Consider the following 25192-nt stretch of genomic DNA (forward strand, 5'->3'; position numbering starts at 1 on the left):
TCCAGATATTAGGACCCTCTCCCCCTTGAATCCTGGCTACATTCTCTATCCTTCATTCCATCAGATTATATTAAATTTGGTAGAGTAAGGCTCTGGAGAAGGCAATGGCACCCCACTCCAGTACTCTTGCCTGGAAAATCCCATGGATGGAGTAGCCTAGTAGGCTGCAGTCCATGGGGTCACTAAGAGTCGGACACGACTGAGTGACTTCACTTTCACTTTTCACTTTCATGCATTGGAGAAGGAAATGGCAACCCACTCCAGTGTTCTTGCCTGGAGAATCCCAGGGACGGGGGAGCCTGGTGGGAGCCCATCTATGGGGTCGCACAGTCGGACACGACTGAATCAACTTAGCAGCAGCAGCAGAGTCAGGCTCCCTCAACTTCCTTCCTCTTGCCTCGAAATTCTCTCTCAATTATCTCTTTCCTTCTTCTCTCCCAATTTGGAAAAGAAAAGTCCTTTTCTTTGGTCTCCATTCACTGTCACCCTGACTTCAGCAGCTCTCCCCTCTTCCCTCTCCTTCCCCACGACGGTGACATTAGTCTCTCAGGACTGTGTTTCCAGGGTGTGGAACTGCACAGGCTGGGGCAGAATAGCCCAGAGAGCATGGGTAAGTCACTTAAACCCAGCGTCTGTTTCCCCACCCACCAGATGGAGACTAACAATGCGTATCTCATAGAGTTGCTGTGGCGACTGAATCTCAGGGTGTGTGTTAGCACAGAACGCATGGCCAGGCACGGCACTTGTTAACTATAGCTATTAGCGTCAGTACAGCTCCTTCTCAAACTTCTTCACCGCGTTTTCTCATTGCCAGTCCCCTCTTTGTTTTTGCAGCTCAACTTGGCATTTGCACCTAATGTCATGACTTCAGCTGTCACTTTTATGTCTGTCACATTCCTGTCTAGATCTCCTGCCCTAACATTTCAGCTGGAGTCCCCCTCTCCCCAAGAACAGGAACCAAGGCCAAGTCTCCACACTCTCACTTGAGACTGCCTCTCCAGCCGGGATCCAAACCGTCAACCGCAACAACAAGCATGCGTGCTGACCCACTCCCACCAAGTTCTGGCTCGCAGGCTTCATCTGCTGTTTCATTCCCTGTGTAGGAGGTACCGCCTCCCTCGTCGCTACCCAACTTTGAAATCCTGGGTCATTTTCGACACTTTCTTCTCTCCTTATTGGCCTGTTGGTTCTGCATTATCGATGCCTCTTTCAGTTACCGCTCCCCTGTGTTCCCAAAGTCCATGGCCCTGACACAGGTTCCCAGCCTCTCGCCTGGTCTGTGGCAGCAGCCTCCTTACCTCTACCATTCCCACCCCTTCCATTTCTCTGAAGGTCAGGTTCATTACTTCCCGCCACACAGCTTTGCTCAGGTCATGCTGGTATCTAAGACACCCCACTGCCTGCAGAATAGCACAGAAACCCATACTCAGCTAATAATCCAAGCTCTTCATACCTGACCCTGCATCTTCCACCCTTCCCCACTCATCCCCACACAGACCCACCCTTCCTGCCCCTGACTTCTTCCCTCCATCGGTCCTCAGTCTAAAACACCTCCCCCTCCCCACCTCCAAATCCTAGCCAGTATTCAAGCACCCAATTGACAGCCACTTCCTCTCTGGAGCCTTCCTGGTGTGCAGAGCCAGATTCTGAGGTTCCAGAGTCTTCCACGGGCCTTTCTCACTCCGGTGCACATTTGATTCCCCACCAGACTGAGGGCTCCATGAACACAGGGGCTGTGTGTGTCTGATACCTGATGTGCCCACTCAGCTTGGCTCATTGCAGAAGCTGGGAAAATGCTAGCGAATGAATGAATGGAAGAGAGGATTTAAGCAGGTATAACACTCAGCCCTTTGCCTCCAGCTGGGCCTGGTGGAATTTCTGCAAAGGTCAGCACAGAGTTAATGCTGAGTCCTCCTCCAGTCCCCCAAACCCCGGCCTCCTGTGGTGTTAAGGGCTTTGTGATCTGCACATTAATTAGGTTCTTAATGAAAACACAGACCTGAAAGCTCCCAGATGGGGAGGAGTGAGTGTCACTGGCCACTGGGCTCTCGGATGTGACTTGGCCCAGGTAGGACTGCTAGCCCTGGACCTCAGCCCTGAATTCCAGCACGGGCCCAGCAGGGCGCCTAGTGCAGCTCATGCCCGTGGGAATGGTAACTTGAAAAGAGCACCTTCACCTTACTGTCAAGGCCAGATCTGAAAGAATTCAGGCCAAGTGACAGAGACCCCGGGAAGAAAACCTCCGTGAAGTTGGGAGTTTTCATGAGGATAACTGCCGTCCGGGGAGTTTTCATGAGGGGTGGGCAATGCCAAATGGACATTCCCTTTAAACTTCGGTAAATGCTGATATCATTTGGTAAAACCCCTCTATATAACAAATTTCACAACACGTACCAAGAATCCTAAAAATGACCATACTCTTTGGCCTACTCATGAATCAAAGAGCCCACACATTTAGGGAAATGACTGTAAATGAAGGCAACTCTTTATGGACAAATTTGCTGATCACATCACTATTTTTAAAAGAGGAAAAACTGTAAACAACCTATATTTACATTAGTAGGAAGACTTCTAAATAATAAGTTTAACTGTATTGCTAACATTTATCTCATGTTTTCAATGTATCAGACACTGTGCTCAGATCTTCGTGTGTTATGCATGATTCTATCCCATCCCAGTTATGAATGAGCTACTCTTGTTATTCCCATATTGCAGATGAGGAAACTGAGGCTTGTGCTTCCCAGGTGGCACCAGTAGTAAAAAACAAACAAATAAAAAACCCACCTGCCAAAGCAGGAGACTTCAAGATGCTGGTTTGATTCCTGCATAGGGAAGATCCAGGGATCCCTGGAGTAGGAAATGGTAACCCACTCCAATATTCATGCCTAGAGAATCCCATGGACAGAGGAGCCTGACGGGCTACAGTCCGTAGGGTTGCAAAGAGTTTGACACTACTGAAGCGACTTAGCAGAGCACACAAACTGAGGCTTCTTGACGATCGGTGAAGATAATAGAAGCAGGTAGTCTAACCCCAGAAACTGAATTCTTACCACGCTATATCATCCCTTTCAAAATACATGTGTGTATTTTATGGACTATTGTACATCTGTTTTAAATATTACCCATCTATTTTCATTTTATAATGTTATTTTAGTAACATGGAAAATGTTCGTTACACTGTTAACAACAGGATATGAAACTGTCTCGATAACATGAGTAAAACCTCTTAAAACATTTCATCTATGCACATGGAAAAGGAAGAAGAAATATACTAATGTATTAATGGTGACTGTACTTGGTTGGATGGCTAAACTCTTTCCCTCCACATTCAGACAATCAGGATGAACTCAATGGCTTTATATCTGCATTTCTCCAACCAGATGAGCTGGGTTCTCACCTCAGCATGGCCTGCATTCCACCTGACATCTGCCCCCAAACAGGGAAGCCAGAGGCCTCTGGCCCCAGCCTTCAGTATGGAGCGTGGTCTCTCACAGACCCCCATTGTCACCACCCAGGAAGTGGACTGGCAATTCTGGGGTAAAGCCGCAAGCCATGAGCAATCCCACAAGCCCCGCACAAGACAGCCTAAATTTACCCATCTCAGCACAGTTGTCAGGGAGAGTGGGCTTGACTCAGAGCAGAGACCACAAGCTGGCAGCTAACCACTAGTCCACACTGTCTAGTCCACACAATGGTCTGGGCTGCATGGTGTTAATGTTGGTTTGCATTTGACTTCGGTTTTGATTGAATTATCTGACAATTTCCAATTAAAAGACCCTGGGAAAATCTAGCTCTCTGCCTTCTTCTTCTTCTTTTTTTTTTTTTTTTAAGATCCAGGCTGTGTGGCAATAGTCAGCTGGAGCAGAGTCGAAGTCACCCCCTTAGAGAGGATTTGGGCAACCTGCAACTATTTCCCATCACTCCCCATTGCCTCCCAGGCACCAAGGCTGAATGACTGCATTTCTAATACCAGAGTGACATGGAAAGTAAGCATGTTTTGTTTTTCTATAAGAAGGGGGAAAATGAAGCACAGGCTCAGAGGGCTGCAGGTATTCAAACAATGGAAAAGGGTGCATTCTCCAGACACCCGTGCTCACTGATGCTTCCTGCCTGGGCCCAGCGAGACTACCCCCTACCTTTGGCCTAGAGGGTTTCTGAGGAACAAGTGAAAGAAAAACCACATCCTTCCTCTACTTCTGGAGGGATTCCGGGCAGAAAGAACTGCCTGGTAACCCACCACCTGCCTCCCCTGCTTTTTCCCCAGTAGTTGATCCTGCCCAGCACCCATAGTCACCAAAGCCCCCTCTCTCGAGCATCTGAGGGGACGAGGGAGGTAAGGAAGAGTGGCCATGCAGAGAAGAGCTGCCCAAAGCCACAGAATTCAGACCCACCCCTTGGAGCCCACGGGCTGTGCCCACTACTTGAACAATGTCATTTTAGAGTCAAGTTCCCACTTCCCTTCCCTCCCTCAAAGTTTGCAATTGGTTTTGTATATGATGATTCTGTGCAAAGGCCCAGATGTTACCAAAGTCGCTGCAGCCTCAGCTTCTACAAAACCCTGGGGGCAGAAGCAGAAACAGCATCAGTGGTCCTGAGTCACCTGCCTGGGCCCTCGTCCCAGCTCCACCCCCAATTTGGGCAGGGACCTCGGGCAGGCAGTGGAATCTCCCTGTGCCTCTGTCTCCCCTTTGTAAATGTCCAGGAACTGGGTTTTTGTGACTATTAAACACAATGAGCTCTTCACACAGTGCCTGCCACATGGTAAGCTTGAGTAAACACTGGCTCCTTGCCCCCATGGCCAGGAGTGTTCTGCCTTAGTCCAGATTGGAGGTTCTAGGGGCACAGCTGAGGGGGGACCCTCCAGCCTTGGTTTCTACCTTCTCTCCACACACTCAGGTCAACTCCTTTGTGTTTGCACTGTCAGATAACCCGCTGGGACCAGGTGCCAATGACTTCGAGCTTAGAAGGGCTGAGAAAAGTTTTTCTGTGTGCAGGGCCTCCGCTGGTCTCTTTTTAAGAGCCTTACCTGAGTTCCCTAAAGGCTAGCTTCCTGGCACCCGGGGAAGGACAGAACAAGTGCATTTTCATTTTCTGTGGCTGCCTCAAGGGGTTTGCTTAAGAACCGGTTTCCTTCTGGTATCACAGATAAACTTACAACCTGGGCCATGGTCCCCATCCATACAGGAGTAGGATGAGATGCTGGGGAGGAATAGAGCCGCACGTTCCCACATCCTCCCTGCTCAGAGGGCTTATCCAGCTAACAAGGGCTCCACAAGAGTCTTGACGTCCCAGATGGCAGTTCTAGGGAGTTCTGCCCCAGGCCCCCAGGGCCCAGGCGAGCAGGCACAGGTGGCCCTCAGTGTGGCCTTGACCAGGTGCCCAGTCCTGACCTCCAGGCCCTCTTTTGACCCCTCCCACCACCTTCCCCAAAGCCCTTCCTGACCCCCAGCCTGGCTGAGAACCTCCTCCACTCTCCCCCACCCTATCTGGAGTGGCCCAATGCCTGTCTGCCTGTTTGCTGGACGGAGAGCTGCAAGAGAAACAGAACAGAGTCTTCTGTCCACCACTGTGGTCTCAGCACTTAGCCATAGGCCTGGCACACAGCAAGTGCATAACTACTGTGTATTGGGTAAATGAACCTCACACTGTTGGGTGGATGTTAAATGGGGCCACGCGTAAACAGCACTTAACACAGTGTCAGGACACGATGAGCACTTAGCAGCTTTGGCAGCTGCTAACGGAGGCTGCTCCGCCCCCTAAAAGTCAGGCTCCTGCACACCCAGGGGTGGGGCCTTTCTTGGGTCTGGCTATTCTGGAGCTGCTCCCGTCCTTCCTCTAGTCGCGGAGGCTTCTAGTCCGGCCTCAGGACTCCTGTAGCTCAGGCCTTAGCCTGCTAAGTCAGCCACCATTCTAGAACCCTCTTCAGGGAAAGTGTAGGTGGGCGAGGGAAGAACAGAGGATGGAACCCAACACTGTCAAGAAAGTTCACCGATGAACTTGTCTCCGAATGTCCCGGCATCCTGTGTCCCAGCACTCTCCCTGGGTGTCCAGGCTGGCTGGGGGCCCTCACAGGTACACATGCACACCTGCCCTGCTCTCCTCCCCTTCCCGGGATGAGGCGCCTTGGTTGTGAAGTGGGCAGGGCTGCCCCCATGAACCGAGGAGCCCCATCACTGAGACTCATCCAACATGTGGACCCCAAAGAGCTCCAAGGCTTATGGAGAGAGACCTACTCTGCACCCTAGACCAACACAACTTTGCGAAAGTAGACAGGAGAGCACAAAAAACCAGCCTGGGGGTCAGGACTCCTGCGCTCTAGGCCTGCTCACAATGCCCCTTCATTTCTCTACATCTTTGCTTCTGCCTCTGACACAGGACCAGATCAGTGAGCTTCGAACTCTTCTCAGAGGTGCAACCCTTTGGTCAAACTGAACAGTACCAAGACATGACTCAGTGTGTAAGGCAGGTGGGGATGCAGATGCCCCTGCGCTGCATCTCCTCGGTGGCCCCCAGGGGGGCGCGCTCTGTGACTCTCTGGGTGAACCATCTCAGTGTTGCCCTGAATCTCCCTGCATGCTCACAGTGACCATGGGCCCTGGGGCACTGAGCACCTAGCAGCTGTGACTCCTGTTCTTGGGGTAGGAGGGGCCCCTGTGAGGAGCAGCAGCAGCACCATGCTTGGAGTGTGTGCAGACCTGCCCTGGACACCTGCCCAGCTGAGCAGGGAGGGCAGGTGAACCAAGGAGCCTGGGTAGCAGTGGGGGGAGGAGAGGCACTGGCCCAGGATGCTCCTGAGTGACCTTCTGGGGCTTCAGCCATGGGCCAGTACAGCTGACTCCCCACCCAGCCTCTGTGGGCAGAAGGCTCACAGGGAGGCGACTTAGAAGGTGGCCAAGCAGAGGGGTCTTATCCACAACATCTGTTAGGTATATTTCTGAGGTCACAGGAAGGACCAAGACGCAGTCCTTCCATCATACAGATAAGGAGACTGAGGCCCAGAAAGGGATGGTATCTTCCCTGAGGAGGTAGAGTAAAATGAGAGCCAAGGACCAAACTCCAAGGTATTGGAATTTGTCTAAGAGCTCCCAGCTCATCCTTTCTCTACAGCTGGCCCTTTCTGTCCACACAGTAAGTGCCTTCTCGTTCTTTCCAACCTCCTTTATCAAAACTGGTCCCAGGAGAAGAGGCGGGCACCTCTTTCCAGCAGGGAGGAGATGTCAGCTCCAGCTCACCATGGGGCAGAGTAGCTAGCTACACAGCAGATAAGAAATGAAACTAATGGAATATGGATGGCAAGGTGGGGGGCACCCACTTCATGAAGCAGCAGCCAATCCAGCTCAAGGCCTCCTGGCTGCACTCCTTGGTGTGAGGGGCAGGTGTGGTTCTGAGACCTGGACAGTCACACAGGGCCCCTCACTTGACTTAATGCTCTGCTCTTGCCCTTTTAAAATTCTTACTAATTTGTAATCAAGATATTATTTTTGTTTCACGCCAGGGGCTACCAACTATAAAGCTGGTGCTGACTGGCCAGTCATGAACTGTGTGTCCTTGAATAAGTATCTCAACCTCTGGGAGCCTCAGTTTTCTTATCTGCAAAATGGAAACAACCACAGCTCCCGCCTCAGGAAATTGTTCTGAAGATGAATTAAGAGAACATATGTGGGGCTCTTCACAAACGTCTGGTACATAGTAAACCCTTGACCAGTGAGAGTTAACCACTATCAATAAAAATGATTTGACATAGATGCCCCGCTCCATAAAAAGGATATTAACCAAATCCCAGAGCTAGGAAGCCATGAGAGGGTCACAGGTGCCCAGACACCAGGCCACCTCCCCAGCCTCTTACCTTCCTGAAATGGCTGTGTTTGCATCTGCAGCCGGATCTTGATGAGGTCCACGGGAGCACCCAGCCCGACAGAGACCACACCGGCCACCATGCTGGCCAGAAGCAGGTCAGACAGCACATGGGGTGGGCCAGCCTCAGGCTCCCGGCACCGGTGGTGGCTGAGGAACCTCTGTGTGTTGCTGAAGACCCCAAACACCACCGAGTTGTAGACGGCGATGCTGGCAAGGGGGAAGGACATGCCCTTGAAGAAGCCAAACACCTGTGGGGAGACCCAGGAGGAGGACGCATGAGGGCCTATGCCACCCCTGGAACAGACCTTGCCCTCCTGGAGCCCACGGCCTGGTTGGGGAGACACCACAGGAAAAGCAAGCCAGTATGTCAGTGGAAAGAATAAGAGGGCGCTGATATGAAAGGAGAAACAGGGGAGCAAGAGAGCATCCTTGCCCTGAGGAGGAACTGGCTTCTGCATGAAGCTGTTTCTTGAGCCATGGTGTGCTGGGCCTGGGACATGCATTTGTCACCAGAGCGGCAGTGTTCCTGGACTGTGGCCGAGGGCAGCCCATGGAGGCCCAGTGGGCAGTGGGCTTGCCAAGCACCACATGCTCCCTGCTCATGCGCCACTCCAACAAAAGCATTCTCTGGGCACGCGCCAGGCCCTGCAGGACAAGAAAGAAGCACTTTACGCCTGCACTGAGCCCACAATCTGGAGGTGGGGGAGGAGGGGACCCAGGCAGACAGACTGACAGGCAAGTAAAATATAATGCGTTAAGTCTGTAGTGGTGGGGTGTGAAGGGTCCCACAGCCCCGCCAGGGGCACCTAGGCCAGCAGGTAGCTGGGTGCCCCTGAGCATGTGCGTCTGTTGGGACAGAGCCAGAGGGAGAATCCCCGAATGAACAGCATGAAAGGCTTCTGTACACACATCCTGCCTTCTCAGCAGACACCACAGATGTGCCACTGAGCCTGGAAAATTCCAGAGGCCCTTGGAAGAGTCAGGGCCACATACAGGGCACCAAAGGTGAAAAAGCACTGGGAAGCAATTGTAAAAACTCGAGGCTGTACTCAAGCCAGTTCAGCCTGTCCTGCATGCCTGCACCCTGTTTACAAGAGCCTGGACACCACCTCACACAAGCGTCCACACGCATGTGCATGCAAACACACGTGCATGCATTCACCATACTCCAGACTCCTCCTCTTCAAGGCCCCTCAGATAACTCGGGACATCGCTTAGCTTTGAACCACCGTGTCTTAGAGGAATGGCAACAGTCCCCATGGAAACCCCAGGGCACATGTCCCAAAAAGGAGAATCAACAGCTGCCATTCAGAGGATGGAGGAGTAGGACAACATTACACCAGAACAGCTAGTGCTGGGTTTGCAGGGCTCACCCTGAGCAGACCATCCAGAGAATCAGAACAACATGCAGGCACAAGACACACTTCAACCAAGGAGAAGAAACTCCAGGTGCAAGCAGGAGCCTCCTGAGCTCCAGGCCACTTCCCAGGAGGGAGCCTGGTGGGGACAGAGGTCAATAAGGGGGTCATGTTCCCAGTGACTCAAGGAAAAGCCCAGTGCTGCCACAGGGCTTACACCTATTTCTTTTTTTTTAATTAATTTTTATTGGAGTGTAATTGCTTTACGATGTTGTGTTAGTTTCTGCTCTACAGCAAAGTGAATCAACTATACGTACACATATACCTACAATTTTTTGGATTTCCTTCCCATTTAGGTCACTACAGAGCACCGAGTAGAGTGCCCTGTTCTATGCTGGAGGTTCTCATTAGTTATCTATTTTATACATAGTAATGTGTATATATATATATATCAATCCCAATCTCCCAATTCATCCCACCCCCACTTTATCTCCTGGTATCCATATATTTGTTCTTTGTCTGCTTATGCCTATTTCTTTAAACTAATAGTTCATTTAATCCTAAATTTTAAAATTTATTGAAAATTCCCCAAGGAGGAGTCTTGGAAAGTCTTCAAAAAGCACATACTAATTCTCAAGAATGGCACCTGATGCTTCTACAAAATCTGTTACTCAGATTTTCCCCTCTGCAGAGAAAATCCCTAGGTCCCCTGGTCTGGAGTGACGTGTGATACAAGCCTGCTCTGGGTGTCTGGGACCAGAAGAATCACCCCACTCCCACCCCTCGCCCCACTCTAGAATAAAGGGAGCTTGTGAACACATGGCTTCCCTGCCACTCATCTGGTTTTCAAAACCTGACAGGTCACCGTTTTTGCAGGAATTTTCCACTCCATGTTCCTAAGTGCCTCAAAATTTCTCCAGAGAGATGACACACAGTATTTTTCCTCAATAATATTGCACCCGGGGACAGGGTTAAGTTTAGGTAATACATAATATTTGAGGAGTGGTGTGAGATGAACAGGGAACACTGAGCCAAAGGCGATGAGCGTCAAGAACAGGGGGTGAGGACGGTGACTTTGGTCCCCAGGAGAACCTTCCCGCCAGGAGCACTTACACTCTCCCTCCTGTACACCATGCGAATGCAGCTGAGGGTGCTCCCATAGCCAGAGCCAGCCTGCAGGCGAGCCTGCGGAGAGAGACAAAGGCAAGGGCCTGAGGGCCAGGCGGAGACAGGTCATGTTCCCACCACTCCCACGATACTGGGCTCCCAGCACGGGGCCCCAGAGAGGGGAAGGCCTGCCCCTGTGACCCTGTCCCAGCCTGGCTGGCCTTCCGTCTTCTACCCGCACCGCCTCCCTACACGTCCCATTCGCCCCTTGCTAAATGCAGCAGGAGGCCCCTCGAGCTGAGAGAAGAAGACAGGCCAGTTTGTTGCACAAGAACAACACTGGTTTGGTTTGGAGACATATGGTTTTGCTGCATCTTGAATACAAGAGCTAACCTGTGGCTCCGATCTGTCTGCTGTCCAGCACCCTACCCTCCCAAATACTCCCGAGAGTGGCCTGCTCACCTCACCTCCCGATAGATACAGAACCCCTGTATCTGTCCCTGCAGTGATGCACTGGGCTCCTCGATGGCCTCCTGCTCCCCTGCTCACTCCTTTTTCTGTATCGACACAACAGTCAGACTAATCTTTTCCAAACAACGATGAATGTTTGTCACTGCTATATCAAGCTCTGCAGAGGCCTCCCTCCAAAATCAGAAAAATCCCACCCTGAACCAGCACCACAGAGGTCCTGGGTGGTGCCTCTGTGGTGCCTCTCACCACTTCCAGGCAATTTCCTCCACACCTGCTGTGCCTGTCGCTTTACACATTCCTGGACCCTGGACCATCAGTTTCTTCCTGCTTCCAGAACATTCTACCTACATTTCTCCCCTAGAAGGCTCTTTATTCAGCTTCTTCAGCTCATCTTTTGGGTCTGAACTTCAGTGCTCCAATGATGTGATCTGCCTGTTTTGCTGTTGTTGCTATTCAATCACTAAGTTATATCCTACTCTTTGTGTCCCCATGGACTGCAGCACGCCAGGCTCCTCTATCCTTCACCACCTCCCAGAGTTTGCTCAAATTCATGTCCATTGAGTCAGTGATGTTTTCTGACCATCTCATCCTCTGCCGCCCCTTTCTCCTTTTGCCTTCAATCTTTCCCAGCATCAGGGTCTTTTCCAATGAGTTGGCTCTTCATATCAGGTGGCCAAAGTATTGGAGCTTCAGCTTCAGCATCAGTTCTTCCAATGAATATTCAGGGCTGATTTCCTTTAGGATTGACTGGTTTGATCTTGCAGTCCAAGGGACTCTCAAGAGTCTTCTCCAGCACCACAATTCGAAAGCATCAATTCTTCAGCACTCAGTCTTCTTTATGGTCCAACTCTCACATCCGTACATGACTACTGGAAAAACCATAGCTTTGACTACATGGACCTTTTATGGTAAAGTAATGTCTCTGCTTTTTAATACACTGTCTAGATTTGTCATAGCTTTCCTTCCAAGGAGCAAACTTTTTTTTTTTTTTTCATTTCATGGCTGCAGTCATTTTCCACAGTGATTTTGGAACCCAAGAAAATAAAATCAGTCACTGTTTCCACTTTTTCCCCTTCTATTTGCCATGAAGTGATGTGACCGGATGCCATGATCTTAGTTTTTGAATGTTCAGTTTCAAGCCAGCTTTTCACTCTCCTCTTTCACCCTCATCAAGAGGCTCTTTGCTTCCTCTACAGTTTCTGCCATTAGAGTGGTATTATCTGCATTTCTGAGGTTGTTGATATTTCTCCCAGCAATCTTGATTCCAGTTTGTGCTTTATCCAGCCCAGCATTTTGCATGATGTACTCTGCATAGAAGTTAAATAAGCAGGGTGACAATACACAGCCTTGACGTACTCCTTTCCCAATCCTGAGCCAGTCAGTTGTTCCATGTCCAGTTCTAACTGTTGCTTCTTGACCCTAATACAAGTTTCTTAAGAGACAGGTAAGGTGGTCTGTTATTCCCATCTCTTTAAGAATTTTCCACAATTTGTGGTGATCCACATAGTCAAAGGCTTTAACATAGTCAATAAAACAGAAGTAGATGGTTTTTTTGGAGCTCCTTTGCTTTCTCCATGGTCCAATGAATTTTGGCAATTTGATCTCTGGTTCTTTTGCCTCTCTGAAGCCCAGCTTACACATCGGAAAGTTCTCGGTTCACATAACTACTGAAGCCTAGCTTGAAGGATTTTGAGCATAACCTTGCTAGCAAGTGAAACGAATGCAATTGTACAGGAGTTTGAACATTCTTTGGCATTGCTCTTCTTTGGAAATGGAACAAAACTGGTCTTTTCCAGTCCTGTGGCTAGTGCTGAGTTTTTCAAATTTGCTGACATATTGAGTGCAGCACTTTAACAGCATCATCTGCTAGGATATAAAATAGCTCTGCTGGAATTCTGTCACCTCCGTTGGCTTTGTAGGGTATTTGGGTTCCCTCTGTGGAACAGGGCCATCTTGTATTTTCCTCTCATCCCTGAAGCAGGGCGTGGCCCTGGCACTCGGCCCTTTGCACTGACTGACCGAGGGGCTGGAGGATGAGATGGTGGCGTGCTCTAATGGAGGCTGACTTCGCTGACTGAGGTATCTGTAGACAGGCAGAGGGTCTGAGTAAGGCCACAGAAAAGCCCAGGGCATATTTCACCCTGGGCCTAGACCAGAGCAAAGATCTGTCAGCCCTTGAGGAAGTTGACACCCATGTCAGCAGCACAGCTCAAGCCTCTAGGTTCTCCAAGTGCAACAGGAGCTAGCACATAATATGCACCTACTGCATACATGGGGAAATACTGGGCATCTTATGGAACTTATCTCACAGAATCCCACAAATGCTATGAGGTGTGGATACTGTCCCCACCTCACTGATGAAAAAGCTGATTCCCTGTGTAGGTTTCTGATTGCTGCCGTAACAAAATATGATAAATTTAGTGGCTTAAAACAATGCAAATTTATTTTCTTACAGTGTTCTCGCTGGTCTATAGAGAGCTGAGCCCTGATTAGAAAACCCTGGTCACACTGCATCAGACATAAACTTTAAGCATACCAGGTGTGCCAGGAGCCCGCAGTGAATCCTGACCCCAGCCCTGCTGCCCCAAGCAGCCAGCCTGGCTCTCCCACCTGTAGGGTGGGAGTCTCTGCCCCAGGTCAGCAGCCTGGATCCTTCCAGCTTGGCTCTTTCAGCGGGGAGCCTGGGGACCTGGGACAAGCCGCTTGTCTGCATCACCACGCTCCAGCACGTGTGCTCTTCAGGACAGAAAGGCTCACTCACTGCTGTACCCTCACTGCCAACGTGACAGTCTTCATGACAGTCCCACTGGGGGAAGAGGCTCACTGTCCACTTTATAGATGAGGAAACTGAGGCTCGGGGAGGTTAAGGGAGAAAATACAGGAAGTGGGAACTGGACTCCAGGCTATTTTGACTCTAGAACTCTGGCCCAGACCTTTCTCAGTGAATAGGAACTCTAGAGTAAATGCCAGCCGGAAGGAAAATGTTCTAGAGAGAAACAAGGGCCCCAGGCTAGCCCCGGGCTGGACTCAGAGGCCAGCCATGGAAGGTGGCATCATCAGGCTGGTACTCTCAACAGAGAGGTTCTTAGGTGGAACAAAGACTAGATTTTATGTGTTGGGAAAGCTTCCCTGTAGAGGTTCAGGGGGAGGAGTGGAGAAAAGGAGGAGAGTCTTATCCTTTACAGCTGACATGTGGCACAGGGTGGCCAGGCTTACCACGCCAGGGGCAGGAGATGAGGATGGGGCTTCCAAACAGGCTCTACCAGCCCCTGACCAGGCTGTGGGTGAGGGAAGGATACTCTTTCGGGGAAACACACTGGTTGTGGCTGCCTGGGTCAAAAACATGGCTGTTAGATCTGCAGGGGCAGGGACCGGACTTGCTTTGTCCACCACCTCTGCCCTGGAGAAAGCATCCAGGATGTGTTTGATATATGAGCAAAAGGCTGGGCTTGTGTGAGGGACTCAAGGAGCCAGGAAATACCTTCAACTGTTTAGACATGTAGGCTGGCCTCCCCATCAGAAGACAGCAGGCCTGGGCTCTGACGGAGGAGGGGCCCACAGTCACATGGGGAGGAAGATGGGGAGAAAGGGGGCCACAGTGGCCCCTGTAGGAGGGCCTGAGAGGTTCCTCTTTGTGCACAGTCCTGGCAGAGCGTTAGATACGCACGTGAAAGTCAGGGTGAGGAGGCACTATTAGTGGCCACCTTCTCAGGGTATAACTGTGAGTGCTGCTTAGCACGGGGACAGGAGGCAGGGGTGGGGGTGGAATCAGATGTCCCTTTGTAGCACCTCACTTCTCAGTGCTTCAACTTGTCGTGACCTGGAGTGAGCCCTTCCCCTTTCTGGGCCAGTTTCCACACCTGTAGAACAAGGGGCGTGGATGATTCCAATGCTAAGGGGCTTTGCTGGCTCCATCAAGTTAACGTGGCTTCCCGTTCCCAACCTAGGTCCAGAGTCCTAAGCTGATATTCAAGGCCTACAAGGATTGACTGCCCACCTACCCTTCCTGGATTCTGATCCGTAGCTGCTTTCAGAAACCTGAGGCATCAGCAAAACTGGCCATGTTGGCCTTTCCTAAGTGTGACCCCCAGGCGGCCTCCCCACTTCAGTGCCTTTGCCTGTTCTGTTCTCTGTGCCTGGGATATCTTTTCCAATCACCTGACCTTAGATGCTGGTTCAGATGCCACCTCACACTGGAAGCCTTTTCTGGTTCCTTAGTTTCACAGAGGCTAACAGGAGAATACTTCCAGTGCCCTCGCCCCCTCCCCTGAAGATCCTGAGAACCTAGAGGCAGAAACGGAGCATTCACGAAAACAAAATCCCTGCCAAGCAATGAGGGTAGAGCATTCCAGGCCGGGCCTCCTAGCTCTCCACCCCCATGGACTGGCACAGAGAGCTGGCCCTGGGCTGGCGACCTTCTGGGGATCAGAGCAGCAGGCACACTACTGGACGCAGACTAGCTCCAGGCCTCTTTCCAAAAGGTAGTGGTGACATGGCTACCGTACCTTGACTGTATCCAGAGGGTGGCCGACGACGACGCTGGCTGCACCTGGGGATCAAGAAGACTTGCTGGTTACTCAGCCCCTGGACTTCGAACTTGCACCAGCTGTTCGAAGACAGAACAGAGGACCCAGGCACTTACATTCACTTGCTCGGTCCATGCCCAGTCATCAGAAGGGACCCTCAGGCATGGGCTCACACACACAGCAAGGCAAAGAGAATGGAGTAAAACTTGGGCTTTGCCTCCAGGACAAGTACGCTATAGAAAGGGAGGCAAAGGTGCTGGGATAACTGGGTATCAGTGCAAAAGAATAAAGTTAGACCTCTCCCTCATACCATATAGGGGGTTCCCTGATAGCTCAGTTGGTAAAGAATCTGCCTGCAATGCAAGAGACCCTGGTTTGATTCCTGGGTCAGGAAGATCTGCTGGAGAAGGGATAGGCTACCCACTCCAGTATTCTTGGGCTTCCCCCTGTGGCTCAGCTGGTAAAGAATCCACTTGCAATGTGGGAGACCTGGGTTTGATCTCTAGGTTGGGAAGATCCCCTGGAGAAGGGGAATGGCTACCCACTCCAGTATTCTGGCCTGGAGACTTCCATGGACTCTATAATCCAAGGGAGTCACGAAGAGTTGGACATGACTGAGCGACTTTCACTTTCATACCATATACAAAGTTAACTCAAAAGAAACCAAAGACCTATCCAGAAGCACTAAAACTACAGAAATCATATACTAAAACATGGAGGGAAATCTCCATGACTATAGATTTATAACAGATTCTGAAAGTAGATTAGTGGTTGCCCAGAGGGAGAGGAATGGCATGGGGTTTCACAATAAATAGGTGTGAGGGATCTTACTGGGGGGTTAAATGTTCTAAAGCTAACTTACAGTAATGGTTGCACCACCTAGTAAAATTACTAATAATCACTAAATTGTACACTTGAAGTGAGTGGATTTTATGATATGTAAAATAACCTCAATAAAGTTACTTTAAAAGTAACCATATGCATTTAGGGGCTTCCCAAGTGTCACAGTGGTAAAGAATCCACCTGCCAGTGCAGGAGACACAGGAGATGTGGGTTCAATCCCTGAGTCGGGAACATCATCTGGAGGAGGAAATGGCAACCCACTCCAGTATTCTTGCCTGGAGAATCCCATGGACAGAGGAGCCTGGCAGGCTACAGTCCATGGGGTCACAAAGAGACAGACACAACTGAGCAACTGGGCATACAGATAGCATTTAAACAGCACCTGATGCTGCTGCTGCTGCGTCGCTTCAGTCGTGTCCCACTCTGTGCGACCCCATGGACTGCAGCCTACCAGGCTCCTCCGTCCATGGGATTTTCTAGGCAAAAGTACTGGAGTGGGGTGCCATTGCCTTCTCCGACAGCACCTGATACTTATTAAGTATTCCCTGCTACTACATTCATCTTCATTTCATGGAAGCAAAACTCTGTTGACGTAAACAAAGTAAGGCCAATCTCAGAATAAAGGATGACCCACTACTTGCCATGTGAGGTGGAGACAGTCTTTGTGTCATCAGAAATTTTGAGCCACTCTGGTAGCCTCATCCACCAGGACATTTCTCAAATCACGTCCCGGGCGGCCCTACTGAAGTTGGTCAGACTACTGAAGGGGCAGTCAAGGAAAGTCTCTCCCTCTCAACAGCTGAAAGGTTGTCTGAAGAGGGCCTGGATGTGCCCACTGGGTCTCTGGGCACAGCCCCTTGACTGGTAAATTTAGCCCTACCCAAGGGAGCCTGTGCAACAGAACTGTCCCCAGTGAAAGAAATTACCTCTGCTTGGGAGGGTGAGAGACAGGAGCCCTACAGCCACCTGTGGGGGACAGACATGGACTCCTGCTAGGTGGGAGGGGCCACCAGAAGAGGAACCACCGATTCCAGATGCTGTTTCTGTTTTTTCCTTTCCTACAAGTCTCCTGGTCTCCTCACCTAGGACACTTGGTGGGGCACAAACACGATGGCCACAGCCTCTACCTGAGCATGTCAGTATTTTACTTTGTCTTTGGGGAGTGGCTGTATTCATCAACATTTCTTTTCTGATGATCCTCTTGTGTGCATGCATGCTAAGTCACTTCAGTCCTGTCTGACTCTGCGACCCCATGAACTGTAGCCCTCCAGGATCCTCTGTCCGTAGGATTCTCCAGGCAAGAATACTGGAGTGGGTTGCCATGCCTTCCTCCAGAGGATCTTCCCAACCGAGGGATTAAACCTATGTCTCCTGCAACTCCTGCATTGCAGGTGGATTCTTTACTGCTGAGCTGCCAGGGAAGCCCAATAATCCTCTTAGATGGAGCCAAAAGAAAGACTGTATTTTACAATAAGCGAAGTCTCTCAAACCTTCAATAGCTGAACAAAGAGGAGGGACAGACCGACCCCCTACTGGACAGAGAAGAATGAAGAAGGGAGGCAATGGATGTGACTCTTGCCCAAGCAAACACACCCAGCAGACAGCGGCTCCAGGAGCGGTAGGTAGGGATCAGCCGGCCCAACAGTGCCAGAGGAGAGGTGTGACAGTTGGCAGCAGCTGAAAACCGTAAGGGTTTCCCCTGTCTGGCAGGGGGCGTCTGCTGCCGGTACTGTGTCCCCAGCTCTGTGCTCCAGCTCCCCCAACAGCCGGACGCCCGAAGAGCCAGCCTGACCGTGGTGCTGGGCTCCGCATCCTGCGCGCGGAGCGTGCGGTGGTCAAGCGCCACCCTCACTTACAAGTTCCCAGGAGTGCCCCAATTCAGGTGCGCACCGGGGCGCCGAAGGGAGTGTACGCGCCGGGATGCTCCATTGGCTGTCCACTTTGATGGGCGGTTTAATCATTACGGATCAGAATCAAGTTTTGTAAACCCGAAGTTTGAGGCAATCGCAGGCTCCGGAAGAATCTGAGTGGGGCTCGCGGCAGCAGGCGAGGAGCCGCAAGACCAGCCGGGCGGCGGGCGGCGCGCGCCTGGGTAGTGTATGGGCAGTAGCTGAGCTCCCGAATCAGGCACCGCGTGGAGACTCCGCCCGTGCAGCGCCCGCCGCCTCGCTCTCTTCTTGTCGCGCAGAACTGTCCCCGTCCACACTCACCTCTGGGGGTCCCTCCATCCCTCCCGTCCTGGGTTGCGCTCACCTCCGATCCAGCCCGCGACAAAGTCTTCCAGTTGGAAGTTGCCCATGGCCCCGGCCGCGGCGCCTGGCTTTCCTGGAGCTGGGTCAGTGCCCATTCAATGTCTTCTGGACAGGGCCTGCGGGCAAGCGCGCCAGACGGGTGAAGTCAGGGACACGGATTCCCTGCAGGCAGGTCCTCCTCCACACCGGGCTGCCCCACTCCCCGCTTCGGGTGCCCGCGGGCGGCTGACATCACGCCCCCAGTGGACCTTAAAGGCACAGAGCGCGGGCCGGCGAGGGAGTATCCACCTGCAGTTATTCACGTCTCTGAGACACTGGAAATTATTTCAGGGACATTTTTTCAAATGACAAGAGGTAAAGAGGAAGGCCCTATCTGAGGTCGGGAAGTATTTGATTACAAACACCAAGGTCACTCTGTGACTGAATTATTTAGCTGGATGGACACATCTTTTCAGCTAAAACAGAGCTGGAATAATTGTAATTGAATGCCCAACTATCAGGGCTTCCCTGGTGGCTCAGTCATCAATAATCTGCCTGCAACGCAGGAGTTACAGGAGAGACAGGTTTGATCCCTGGGTTGGGAAGATCCCCTGCAGAAGTGAATGGCAACCCACTCCAGTATTCTTGCCTGGAGAATCCCATTGATGGAGGAGCCTGGTGGGCTACAGTCTATGGGGTCACAGAGTCGGACATGACTGAAGCGACTTAGCATGCACACACATCCAACTTTCATCTAAACCGGAAGTTCTCAGTTCTGTGAGCTGATTGAAAGCCATGGACAGCTTCGCAATAAAATACAAAGGACAATTTTCCATAACAACTTTAGCAGTCAGGGGCTCTATTCCACCCCACCTTCCACATCTTTCGCAAGCCCCCAGGTTTCAAAATCTGGTCTATTCCTGAATCACTGAAATAATGTGTGGAAAATACCTAGCCCAGGTGGGCTCCAAATCATCTCTAAATACTATCTTAATAATGTCCAACATGTCCTGAGCACAGAAATCAGGCATCTTCACTGTACCTGGGCTTACTCCTACAGCAGCCCTATGAAATAGGTGTTACCACTATTCCCATTCCTAGGAAAATGATTGTATGCCACATAAATTGTACATAGATTTTAATCTTTTAGAAAACTGGTCAAATTAGGAGATGAAAGTTGTCACACCTGAACTCTAAGTTTAGCGGTGCATAGACAGATTTGAGCTTATTCCCAAAGACCTGGCTGCCACAGTGGCCCACCCAGGGGAGACCCACCAGATTTGAAGGTCCGGCAGCACCCCTGACTGAGGGCACAGAGTCCCCTGCTGAGAGCACCTGGGCCAGGTAGGAATTTCTAAGGCCCTGGAAACTCTCAGCCTGTCCCTGGCCAGGCCTTCAGGAGGGGTGAGGCGAGCCTGGAAGTTTCCTCTGACTGCTGCCTAGGCATGATGTCTGGGTGGCCAGGTAGCAAGCACACAGTGCCTCTGGAAGTGTGAACCTCGCAGGTCCCAGAAGCTACTGACGCCTCACCCCCAAGGCCGTCTGGACCAGCCCCCATCCCCAGCAGACAAGCAGGCCCAAACCCAGCCCAGCCACCTTGACTGAGACACTTCCTGCCACCCCCAAATGTATACCCCTCTGTCTCTGCCCACACACTCCAGACAAGCCCATGGAGCCCGTGCTGCCTTGCCCTGAAGACGTGCTCAAGCCAGAGTCTATGCACAGTCTCACTTTCTCCTCACAGGAGCTGTGAGGAGGCACCGTGTCACCCCAGCGACGGTCACTCTTAGGTGTAACTTGGCTAGCGACAGTACCCAGTGATTTCATCAAACACTGATCGAGGTGTGGCTGTGAAGCGAATTTGTGGATGTGGCGGCCAACTGATTTTAGGTCAGGGAGTTTATCCTTCATAAATGAGCAAACTTCATCCAACACGGAGGTTTCCCTGAGGAAGAAATTCCACATGGCAGACGAGTGGTTCCAGCCTCCCAGAATGCCCTGCAGATTTCACATTGCTCAGCCAGACCCTACCGTTAGGTCACAAAGAATCTCCTGCTGGTTTTACTGTGTACACCTGTAAAACAGAGACAAGGCAGCTCATAGACGGCGTAGGGAGGTTTAATGAGACCCTATCTGGTCAGCTGTGAGCTGGGAAGGCATTCTAGGAACAACCTAACAGATTGCTCTTGACCTTTCTCCACACATTTCTCATCCCTCCCACCTTCCTGTCCAGCCCCTTGCCTCAAAATGGCAGTGGGGTGCTCATGTCTCCCAGGGCCTGTGCTGAGCCCCATCAGCCACGGACTCTCTCTTCCCTGTCCATCCCCAGGCAAGGATGCTTACTGTCATCCCAGCTGTGTCCCACTCAGTGCCCTGGGCCCAGAGACAGCAGGACCTGGGGGTCCAAGGTCATGTCAAACTCTGCAGGGACCCAGCTCCCTCCAGGCTCAAGCTCAAGCCTGCACTGTCCAGCCTGAAAGGCGGGGGTGGGGGGGGACAGTCATCTCTCTCTCAATCTCACTCTGGAGGCAGGTCCTGCACCCAGCCAGGCCCCAGCTGGAGGCACATGCTTACTAGAATCATGATCTAGCTATGTGGAGTGAGGGCTCCCTGGCATCCCCAGTGTCCTGCTAGTTCCCAGCAGGGCACCTGGCCTTAGCACCTGAGGTTGCAGGAAATGGCAGGGGGTAAGGTCTGGGGGAGGGGTCTCTGCTGGGCCCAGCCCTTCTCCCCCACACACAGCGATGTCACATCCTCCAGGCCAACATGGCACGACAGCTGCCCAGGGCTCCCTCCTCCAAAGCAAGACAGAGTTTGCCACTGAGGCTTGATCCTAAAAGGGCCGAGAAAAGTGAGGGCTACCGGTAGCAACCAACCAAACTGTGCCCCGCCATGCTTGGGACACGTGCCAGGGCAGTTATGAGAAATCAAAGGTCTCCAAAGAGTGGTCACTTTGTGAACTCACCTTGGAGCCCATCCACAGGTGGCAAGGCTGCCAGTTCCCCCAGGTCCACTCTTTTGGAGGACCACCCAGCAGGTGCCAGGGGAGGGGGTGCTGTCATTCCCTCAGTCCCTCAGTTTGGCACCAAACGGGAAGGTCCTGAGTTGGCAGGCAGAGGCCCCGGAGCCCTGGGACAGCCTCCTGAGCCCAGAAAGCAGCTGCTTGAACTGCTAATGAGCTGCAGCAGTGCCAAGGCTGTGAGCTCCTTTCCAGAAGGAAGCTCTGTGCTCCATCCCCAAACGTGGGCCACAGAGCTGCCCATGAGGCTCCCCACTGAGGGAGGTGGGGAGGACCCGGTTCTCGTGGCAGCCGGGGGCTGGCCAGAGAACCCTAGACCCGGCAGGACGCTGAGTCTGGGAGGGCTCTGGGCTGCTGCTTAGTCCTGGCATCCCTACGTTGGAGCAGTGTTTATGGTGCTGCCGTGCACACTGTATGCCACCCTTGGGAGAGAGCAGGTAAAGCAACTGAGGCAAAGAGATGTCAACTCCCTGGGGTGCTAGGGCCAGAAAGATCCCCCAGTTCCTTTCTTCCTCAGCTCCTTCCCCAAAGGTAGCCCCCAGAGCAGCTTCCACCACAGTGGCAATGAGGATACGCAGATGGGCGGTGCTCTGACAATCAGTGGTGCACATCCCATTTCTCACTTGTCCTTTCTAGTCGGCATCAGTCTCTGCTCTCAGGAAGGTCTCTGTCAGAGAGGGGACTGTTCGCCTGAGGCGCCACAGGGGGCAAATGTGAGAACACTGGGCGAGCTGTATGCCAGGCAGAACTCAGGGAAGGCCCCCAGGATGGGAACCTCCTGGTTGCACCCTGAGTCTCTCCAGCCTCGGGTCTCTACATCCTCAACACTCTAGGCCAAGCCCAGGTCCCCTGCCTGCACCCACCTACTATACCTGGGCCAGCTGCTTCTCCTGCCTGACCCCCCGAGGCAAAGACCCTGCTCTCTCTCTATCCTCAGAGTTCATCCCCTGCTCCTCTTTCCATTTGGGGACCCTCAGGGCCCTCATCTGGCCCTCTCCCAGCTACATCCGTCATCTCTCAGCTCACAACCCCCACAACCTTGTCTCCCACCTGTCTTTCCTCTACTCAGCACCTCTGCTCAGATGGCCCTGCTCCCCTCTGTTGAGGGACCTTTAATAACTCCCCATAGCCATGGGCATGGCTGTCTTTCTTCTTTGGGTGCTTGTACCTCCTGCATCACTCTGTGCCAGCCTCGGATAATGGGAATTCTGGGGTCCCATCCCTGAGTCTGGTTCTGATTTTCAAGGTGCTACTGAAGTTCTTCATTTGGGGCAGGATTCCTTACTTTACTTACAGTTCTCTGAGAAAGTCTATTCAGAGCCATGTTCTGACTGTATTTGGGTCTAGGGTCCATTCAATTTGATGCTCCAAGTCAAAAAATAGAGGTGATTGGCCGTGAAGTGAGGAGGGCCAAGCAGCTGCCAGGATGCTGGGCTGCCTGGGCTCTGCTTCTGGTGCTGCTGTTCACTGGGAGCACCTTGGGCGGGTCCAGGCCTCAATTTCCCCTCTGCCTTTTGTAGCAAAGCAGAAGTCTGAAATTCTGGATCACGAAGATGCCAGAGGTGGATGTCTTCTTAATACACGCCAGCAGAGGGCGCTGCTGCACAGCATTTGGGGCTCTCGAGGAAAAGAAAGGCTTACCTGTGGCAAGGGGGAGGGGTTCCTGGCCTACTTTCTCTGGCGCTAGGCTGGCAGTCAGAGCCAGTATACACTTGGGCACTGAAAGAGGTGCTGACACGGAGGCTCAGGAGGAGTCTGAGGGTGCCAGAGTGAACCTCTCAGGGGCCTGATGAGGACTTGCCTGGTGGTCCAGGGGCTAAGACTCCACTCTCCCAATTCAGGGGGTCCAGGTTTGATCCCTGGTCAGGGAACTAGATCCCACACGCTGCAACTAAAGGTCCTGCATGCCGCAACCAAGATCAAAGATCCTGTGTGTCGCAACTATGACCTGGCACAGCTAAGTAGATAAATAAATATTTAAAAGTAAAAAAAGAAATTTGAGACCAGACTTAAGACCCCACACCTTGAAGAAAGAGTCTGGGTAACAAACTCAGCTCTGAACCCACCCAAACCCATGGCTCTCTGCTCCAGGGTGAGCATGAACATGGCAAAGAGCAACTTCCTGTTTTTAAGAGAGGGGAGATGTGAAGGACTCCCAGGACATCTCATTTTTGATGCGACTACAAAGAAAAAGACTTCAAAGAATAAAATCTCAAAACCATATGGATTCGATTTTCTCCAAAATAGAGACTTCCCAAGCGACAAATGATTTGCCAAGGGAGAAGGCTGAAGAGAACCAGCCTTAAATGAGGTTCAAGTTCATTTGCAGGGGAGTGGGCAGAAGGGAAGTTGCCCACTGCCCCATGGTTACATGGTTCTGCTGAAGCCAGGTCTCCTGGCAAAGCAGGCAAGCTCCAGCCCTCTCTCCACTGCAGGAACACTGCCCTAAGGGGGTCTCCACCTTCTCCCTCCTGCCTGCCACCCAGGTGCCTCATAATGACCACTCCTCCCCTAGCTTTAGACACATAAAATCACACTGGGCCCCTTTTCTGCCTTATTGATGCTTTATCCAACAATTAACCTCTGAGTATTTACCAGAAACCCTGATGCTGGGAAAGACTGAAGGCAGGAGGAGAAGGGGACAACAGATGATGAGATGGTTGGATGGCATCACTGACTCGATGGACATGAGTTTGAGCAGGCTCTAGGAGTCGGTAATGGACAGGGAGGCCTGGCGTGCTGCAGTCCACGGGGTTGCAAAGAGTCGGACATGACTGAGTGGCTGAACTGAACTGAACCTACCAGAAACTAAGTATAATCTGGGGACTGGGGATACAATCATTATCTAGCACATTCCTCCCAAGTGTAGAGTTAAGACTACTTCCCTCTGACTCTCCTACCCTAACTACAGAGACTGATCCGGTGAATGAGCCCTTTCTCCCCATGAACCCCCAGAATTTGGCACTATATCTTATGGTAGCCGGTCTCCAAGATGATGGTCTTCTGACCACTCACACCCTTGTGAGGTCTCTTTGCACACTGAATTAGAGCTCACCTGTGTGGCCAACAGAGTATGGCAGAGGTGACACTATATGACTTTGAAGGCTCAGCTGTATTAGGCATCCCAGTTTCTGTCTCTGGGATCCATCATTCTGGGGAAGCCAGTCAGCATGTTGTGAGGCTGCTCAGGTAGCCTTGTGGAAAGGCCCACGGGTGAGAAGCGGAGGCCTCCTGCCAACAACCAGCACAGATTTGCCAACCACGTGAGGCAGGAAGCAGATCCTCCAGTCCACAGTCAAGCCTTCAAGCAGCTGCAGCCCTGGTTAACATCTTACCTGCAGCTTCATGAGAGATCCCAAGCCACAAGCCAAGCTGCTCCCAGACTCCAGAACCTTGATGCTGGGAGAAAATTCATGTTTATTGTTATGTTAAGCTACTGAAAGTGTTAGTCGCTCAGTGGTGTCTCTTTGCTACCCCGTGGACTGTAGCCAGCCGGGCTCCTCTGTCATGGAATTCTCCAGGCAAGAATACTGGAGTGGGTAGCCATTTCCTTCTCCAGGAGATCTTCCCAACCCAGGGATCAAACCTGGGTCTCCAGCGTTGCAGGCAGATTCTTTACCATCTGATCCACCAGGGAAGCCCACTGAGCGGCTAACAAACATAACATAAACATAACTAAGCTTTGAGATAATATGTTACATGTGCTGTGCTTAGTCGGTCAGTCATGTCCGAGTCTTTGCAACCCCATGGACCATAGCCTGCCAGGCTCCTCTCTCCATG

The 25192-nt window shown here is 51.7% G+C and overlaps 1 protein-coding gene across 5 annotated transcripts in view; it reads right to left on the minus strand.

The window, feature by feature from the left end:
• SLC25A48 (solute carrier family 25 member 48) overlaps positions 1-18702 on the minus strand; it is a 43816-nt gene extending 25114 nt beyond the window's left edge. The window contains exons 1-4 of one of the 5 annotated variants that reach the window (XM_006078284.4): positions 18416-18698; positions 15299-15342; positions 10329-10400; positions 7847-8105 (exon numbers count right to left, since the gene is read on the minus strand). In XM_006078284.4, coding sequence (XP_006078346.2) covers positions 7847-8105; positions 10329-10400; positions 15299-15342; positions 18416-18509 — 469 coding nt within the window. In that variant the 5' untranslated portion in view covers positions 18510-18698. Of the gene's footprint in view, positions 1-7846; positions 8106-10328; positions 10401-15298; positions 15400-17755; positions 18021-18415 lie in introns of those variants that run through there. The other 4 variants (XM_044947634.2, XM_025292658.3, XM_025292659.3 and 1 more) reach the window with 4 other exon arrangements.
• Between the last annotated feature and the right edge of the window lie 6490 nt (positions 18703-25192).

This window comes from Bubalus bubalis, chromosome 9, assembly GCF_019923935.1.
Source record: "Bubalus bubalis isolate 160015118507 breed Murrah chromosome 9, NDDB_SH_1, whole genome shotgun sequence".
NCBI classification, from domain to species: Eukaryota; Metazoa; Chordata; class Mammalia; order Artiodactyla; family Bovidae; genus Bubalus; species Bubalus bubalis.